The 6696-nt window shown below is 36.0% G+C and overlaps 1 protein-coding gene across 12 annotated transcripts; it reads right to left on the bottom strand.

The window, feature by feature from the left end:
• Positions 1-915: 915 nt before the first annotated feature.
• Positions 916-6087, bottom strand: si:dkey-45d16.4 (uncharacterized). Of its 12 annotated transcripts, XR_007930498.1 has the most exons (6): positions 5353-5975; positions 5052-5163; positions 4865-4950; positions 4686-4780; positions 3138-3337; positions 916-3018 (listed from the first exon to the last, which is right to left on the bottom strand). XR_007930498.1 is itself a non-coding variant. In XM_051895873.1 (5 exons), the coding sequence occupies exons 1-5, from the start codon at positions 5989-5991 to the stop codon at positions 2684-2686; spliced, it is 726 nt and encodes a 241-aa protein (XP_051751833.1). In that variant the 5' UTR covers positions 5992-6076; the 3' UTR covers positions 916-2683. The 12 variants fall into 12 exon arrangements, 3 of the variants coding, with proteins under 3 accessions (XP_051751833.1, XP_051751831.1, XP_051751834.1); XR_007930495.1 differs by having other exon boundaries at positions 4686-4950; XR_007930497.1 differs by lacking the exon at positions 4686-4780 and having other exon boundaries at positions 4811-4950.
• Between the last annotated feature and the right edge of the window lie 609 nt (positions 6088-6696).

Here is a 6696-nt window from a genome sequence, read left to right as displayed (position 1 = left end):
CTCATTTCGAACTTTAGGTGACACATTACACACATTATTATACGCTCAAATTTACACATCAAATACAACTATTCCATGTTCAAAGACTTGGCCTAGTCACAATGAGATAATAACCTGAGGATAACCTGAAACAGAACCTTTAGGGCTTGGGTTAAAAAAAAAAATCCAGTAACACTTTTTTTTAGGGTCTTTTAACTAGTGGCGTATTAGCATGTGGCGTATTATATATATACTGTTACTATGAGTAATTTACATTTCTAATGAATGATTAATGAATGATTGTATAATTTTCAGTTACATGGATGAGCTGGCAGCAAGTGGGTGGTGAATCAAGGGAGACAACGCTGATGACTTCCCTAATGCTATCAAGTTTGTGATTGGGAAGGGGCTGGATTCAAAATGTAAAGTGAATGAAAAGGGAACATGTATTATTCCACACTAGCACTTAGTCTCACACATTTGATTTGGTCATGGTCCATGGTTTTTTCATGCATAGCAAAAAGTCATGCAACTATGCATAAATAGTCTGTATTTTCATTCACAACACCCTCTAACTTCAACTGATACCTTGTGAGTTAATCTCTAATCATTCAGATGGACAGAAAAAAACAACAACAACAGAAAAAAAAAACAAAAAAAAAACAGAAAGCCAAAAGCTGAACTCCAGGCCATGTTAACAGACCTTATGAAACGGAGCCAGTCAGAAAAGTACATTAAAAACAAGGAGCTATATGGTAGAGAGGGCGCACTGTTTTTTTTTTTCAAAGATCAGTATTTAAGAAAAAGGAAAATAACTGCACTACATGCCTGTCGGAAGCAGGTAAATAAGGCAAAATGTACTCGTGATGAATTACATTTGTAAACGAAAAACAGAAGTAAAAGGGGAAAGGGCAAAAATAAAAAGTTGCAATACAACCCTATTCCAGTGTTTATTAAAGACTAAAAATTTTCACAAATTCAATTCTTTGGCATCTGCCATTCATAAATCGCATATAAAAAAAGAAGCAAAACAGCTGATATGACAATGGAATCTATATATATATATATATATATATATATATATATATATATATTAACGTTAACACTTTACAATAAGGTTCATTAGTTAACATTAGTTAACTACATTAGTTAACATGAACTAATAATGAACTGCACTTACACAGCATTTATTAATCTTTGTTAATGTTAATTTCAACATTTAGTAATACATTATTAAAATCTTGTTAACATTAGTTAATGCACTGTGAACTAACATGAACAAACAATGACCAAGTGTATTTTCATTAACTAACGTTAATGAAGAGTAGTAAATACAGTAACAAATGTATTGCTCATGGATAGTTCATGTTAGTTAATACATTAACTAATGTTTAACTAATGAACCTTTTTGTAAAGTGTTACCAAATTAACTACTTGTTGTTTATTGCTCATTGTATTGGGTCTCTCTTAAAAAAGGTGTCATAAGTATGTACAGTATGTGTATCTATAACTACTAAGCAGATCAAAATGAACCATGAAATTCTTTGTAATGTCCTTATTTTTCTTGTACTGCTGAACAGTGTACATCAAAAAACAAGCATTTGAAACAATGAAAGTAGAAAATAAAGTGGGAGGAAACCTTACTCATCTGTGGAGTATTTTGATTTCAGCACTCTCATTTTCTCATTGAAGGGGGCGGTCACGCTGCACTTTTCGATCCATTGACTTCCATTCATACACATGCAAATGCGTCAGACTGGAAACGCAAGCTCATGCGAAAAATTTGGCATTCCGCTGCGTTCAAAAGTTCAAGTTTGGTGAACTCTGGCCTGCAAATTTGCATTACATGAAGACGTGTGACCTGTAGAAAATCGATACGTCATGGCATGACTCCTTGGCTGAAATAAAAGACCAATATTTTTTGCAGTAAAGTCGAGAAGATTGCATATTTTCACATTTTGAATGTATTACTATTTGAATATATTACATTCAAAGTGGAAAACATTGGTCAAAAACATGCATTTACACACAAACTGACCACCAACCTCAACTTTCAGACATCTTTCTTTTTTTAGCTTAAACCCTAGTCCGGATTTTAAACCAATAAATACTGTGTGAAGTCAATAAATGCTCAGCTGAAGAAAGCTTGGGGTTTGCCAGGGAAATGGAAGTGTCAGATCAGCTTTGGGATGTACATGGATAACAGAAAATTATGGTTTAATTAAAAAAGTGGATGGAACGAATAACATCGAAGCACTGTATGTAGCTTTGTCTGTCCTTTTTCCCTGTTTACTTTCTTGTATATTAGACAAAATTAGCACAACAGCACAATTCCAACTAAAGATGACATTTTAATAAAGTTAAACTATACTGACACAGCTTTGAAACATTACACAACAAAGATTTAAATGCAGAAGAAAATCAAAATGGTCTACACATAAACCAAAAGTTTTAAAATATGTCAATTGCTTTCAGTTAAAACTGCTCAAAAATGCATTTTAGTCTGGGACTATGGGCTTAAGCCTTGTCTTGGAAACCAGGGGTCAGTTTTCTATCAGGTCAACTATATATAATCAGCTATATTATTATGGGTTTATATTATTTTCATGCTATAAGGAGACCAAATCAAACAGGAAGATGAAATACTAGCATTGGTTGGAAGGAGAGTTCAACATCAAAGACTTAAAAGAAAAAACTTCTAATTTCAGTCAGAGTTCCGTTCGTTTTTTAGAACTTTCTCTTTCAACAAGTCCAGTATGACCTGCCTTTCTTGACTCTCCAGCTCAAACCGTCGTTCCCGCTCTTTTCTCTCTGCTCCGAGACGCTCTCGATCCAGGGAAATCTTACTTCTCTGGATATCTAGCTCCTCTCTTCTCAGTGCCATCTCTTCCTCTCGCAGACTCTGCTCTGCTTCAAAGCGTTTTTCTAGAAAGCTCAGGATCTCTGAATAGGTTTGGCAGCAGCACTGACATGGCCGTTTGGCTGTAGGAGCTGTGAGCTCAGCCTCCTCCTGCTCTTCAGGGTCTGGGCTTGCTACCACTGTTAAGAATTGCACAGATGTGTTTAAATTAGAAGCAATAAAAGCTAACAATCTGCACGCTTTATGTTGTTTAATGATCTATGTGGTTATAATTATTTCTGAACTAAAAGCTCCATACCAGCAGGTGGAGCTGTTGTTACTGACATCACAGAGGATTTGTCAGGCTCAGGTGATGATAATTCCTCCAGTGCTCTCTTCCTGAGCTCTTCATCCTGGTATTTACTTTCCCCACTCGCCAGAAGATTCTTCTCGGCTTCCAGCTCCAGCACTTCATGCAATAGGTCTTCTTTCTGTGCATACAGGCGCTCTGTACCAAACCTGAACACCAAAAACTCATAACTAATAACTTTGGTATGCACAAAAGCCACTATAATTAAACCTGAATACTTTTTTCTTAAAATGTTATAAGCATTTCAATTAACCTTCTGGTAATTCCTGACCCCAGCTTTTAAAAGCACTTTTCAAACTGAAAAGCACAGAAAAGCTAACTGACCAATGTAAAGCCTGGTTTATACTCGTGGAGTCCGCACATGCTACAAAAAATGAAGTCATCGCGATGTAGGCGGTCATGTGAGTTGAGTGTGCGAGAGCCCATTTTGTGTGGTGGTGTGCGCAGCATTTTTTCTAATTTTGTGCACGGCTCCACTTTCGAAGTTGCATGAAGATACAGGTGATTTTGGCCGAGCAGATAAATCTGTACAAACATCTATTCCGACACCCAGGTTGAGGTTGTCTAAATTAATTGCTTGCATTTACAAAACGAGCCTACAATAGCAGAAATAAGCCTTTTTGATAAAAATAAATATTCATGTTTAATAAAAATGTTCAGATTAAATGAAAATGTTTAATGAAATAAGAAAATATTTCAGAGATTGTTGTTTAATTTAGTTTTATACATATGTTCTTATATACATATATTTTGTATAATGTCACAAGTAATAATCTCAAGGTTTACTGTGTTTTACATGATTCTTTGGTTCTTTTGTAGCGTGGGCTTGGTAAAGTGTAATAAAAACAAACATCATCAGGTGTACCTTACTTCTTCTCACCACTGCTTCCTGATGGTTTAGAGGAAAATTACTTTGAGTCGCCCCCTGTCATTTCAAAGAATAGTACAATGCCTCGCACAGTCAGCGGAGGCTCGTAGTGCGGGAGCCAGCCGAAAGTACAAACAAGGCTTCATACTGTAATGCCTTGAAATATAGTTAATGACAACATTCATAACTATCTCACAGTTAAAGATGCACTAAGTAATTTTGTTTCACTTTGTACTTTTTGTTTTTTCACTGTCTGAAACAGGTGTATTTTGGACTTACTTGACACTTGCAACATTAAGCAAAAGCAAATGTCTTCATTTACCAATGTCATTTTAGAAAAATCCTGTTTAACATCCATGTTGCTCCACAACCAATTGTCCAAAAACTGATCTCAACATGGCAGAATAAAATGTACATAAAATTATGTAGAATAAAATAGCTTTTTCAAGGCCACTGATATAACTGGAATCTTCATCACATCTGAGAAAGTACTCACATTAAAGAGTAAAGTAGCCTACTATTCACTTATTTCAAATATATAAATAATTTGAATAAATAATTTAATATATTTAAAAAGTACTTAGTGCACCTTCAAGGCAGGTAAACAAGTGAAATTGGCCTCTCCTAACCTGCGCAGACTTGCAAAGTCCTGTTTTTTATAATAATCGAGTAGTAGCATAGTCCTCTCCCTGCATCTGCGTCCATCCACCTCAAAATTCTCGTCCTGTAGGGTAGCAGTAATAATTTCACCCACCCTTGCCCAGATCCGGCCTGACTCTTTAGAAGTGAAGGGGTTCTGTGCTATCACCTCACGTAGGAGCAGGATGTCATGACGTGCTGAAAATCGCACCTGACGTTTACGAGGATTAGAAGAAGGTCCTGCAAGAGAGAAACCTGCAAATGGACAGAAAAATGTGAGAGATACATGCATTAATATACCTTAGTAACACTGTTACAGTGAGAATAAAATTTTAAAATGTTGTGCATGTCCGTACATTTCTTTTCTTGTGGTGCACTCAAGTCATGTCAAAAAGATCTCATTTACAAGTTGAACGCACATGAACGCCACCACAAAGTCGTAAGTATGAGTGGGATGCTCTGGATTTTCTTGAAAAGGAAATTTCACATTTTGTGAAAATGTGGTGGAATCCCACAATATTTATAGGTATTTAGCAGTGATATTGTCAGCCTTTTTTATTTACAAAATATAATAGCATTATAATATAACAATAATATATAACGATAGAGTTTACAGTGGCTTCATAAATTAATTAAAAACATTAAAAAGCAAAATACCTGATGCACATCTTTGTTCTTCATTTTCTAGAAGTAGAGTTCAAAAACCTTGCTGCATTTTTGTGTAGTTAATTAAGAGAAGGTTTACCGCCATCTTGCTCCGACGAAAGTGATTTGAACGCACCTGACGTAGTACACACGACTTCCCAACTCGTAAAATACGAACTTCCCAGGAGGACTTTAATGCACTATTTGTCCAATAGTATGGTACACACTTTTATTAGTAAAGGAACACAACTGTAATTACACTGTCTATGCGTTATTCTTTGTGCATTACTTTTTCGAGTTTTGACCATTATTTTGACTTTCGTGTTACGTTTAAAGAGACAAATATATTGTTTTCTATAGCAAATCATTATGGTGCTTTACTGACTACGGACACACTCCCAACAGTGCAGCCCAGGCTTTTACAGCTCATTCATGGCATGACGTCGCTTAGCATCGCAGTGCAATGCAATCTCCGCGCTACAGAGAATCTGAAGAGATTCTAATGATTCTAGATTCAAGAATAGAATCAATGCATTCTAATCTATTCATACGTTGAATAGAATAGATTCAATAGATTCTAGACTCAAGAATACAATCAATAGATTCCATTCTATTCAAAGGTTGCGGTCGGCAGGTCTTACCGCGTTCCATGTCTTCCCGTCTGTATGTGTGTCAGCTGATACGCAAAAACTGCTGAGGTCACTGTACACGTCCGCTCACCAGTACAGGTTCCATTCTGACGTGTACCTCAACTTCTCGGGAAATCTGGCATAACTGGAAGAGAAGGGAATGCAGGTGCACCGTTCATCCTCAAGAGGGCAGAAGATGATCAAATTAAGTGATTTGGCTCAACTCCTCTTCCTAGCACCACATCTAAAACGCAGACAAGTTAACTTACCTGCTAAATTAAAATTGTAGTTTATATTTATGACATTTCCATTAATGACACCATCTCACTAACCAGCATACAATTTTCTAGTGGTTTTAGATTATCTTATTTAGTATGAAATATGAAAATTGTAGCCCATATAACAAGCCTATATGAACCAAAATACACAGATCCTGGTTCAGCCAGTTCTTAAACATTTTCCTGATTCAAATATTTTAATTTTAAAGCTGCTGTGCAGTCAGCAAATTTCCTTTGGCACAGATCTGGCCCAAATAAAGTTTAAATGTGGACCAGATTAGCATGTGCTTGACAACTAAAATTTGGTCCACTTCTTTTTAGTCACTGTGCCCCTAGTGACCCAAATAATAAAAAACAGGTGTTGCCCATATGCGAACCTTATATGTAATTCTTGTATGGTTCAGTTAAAGTGCTGACAGTCCATGTGGCTTATAGACCTTTTTTATTAT

This window comes from Ctenopharyngodon idella, chromosome 6 (assembly GCF_019924925.1).
Source record: "Ctenopharyngodon idella isolate HZGC_01 chromosome 6, HZGC01, whole genome shotgun sequence".
In the NCBI taxonomy this organism is placed as follows: domain Eukaryota; kingdom Metazoa; phylum Chordata; class Actinopteri; order Cypriniformes; family Xenocyprididae; genus Ctenopharyngodon; species Ctenopharyngodon idella.
The sequence above is the reverse complement of the archived record's forward strand: the minus strand, read 5'-3'. Positions and strand labels throughout refer to the sequence as shown.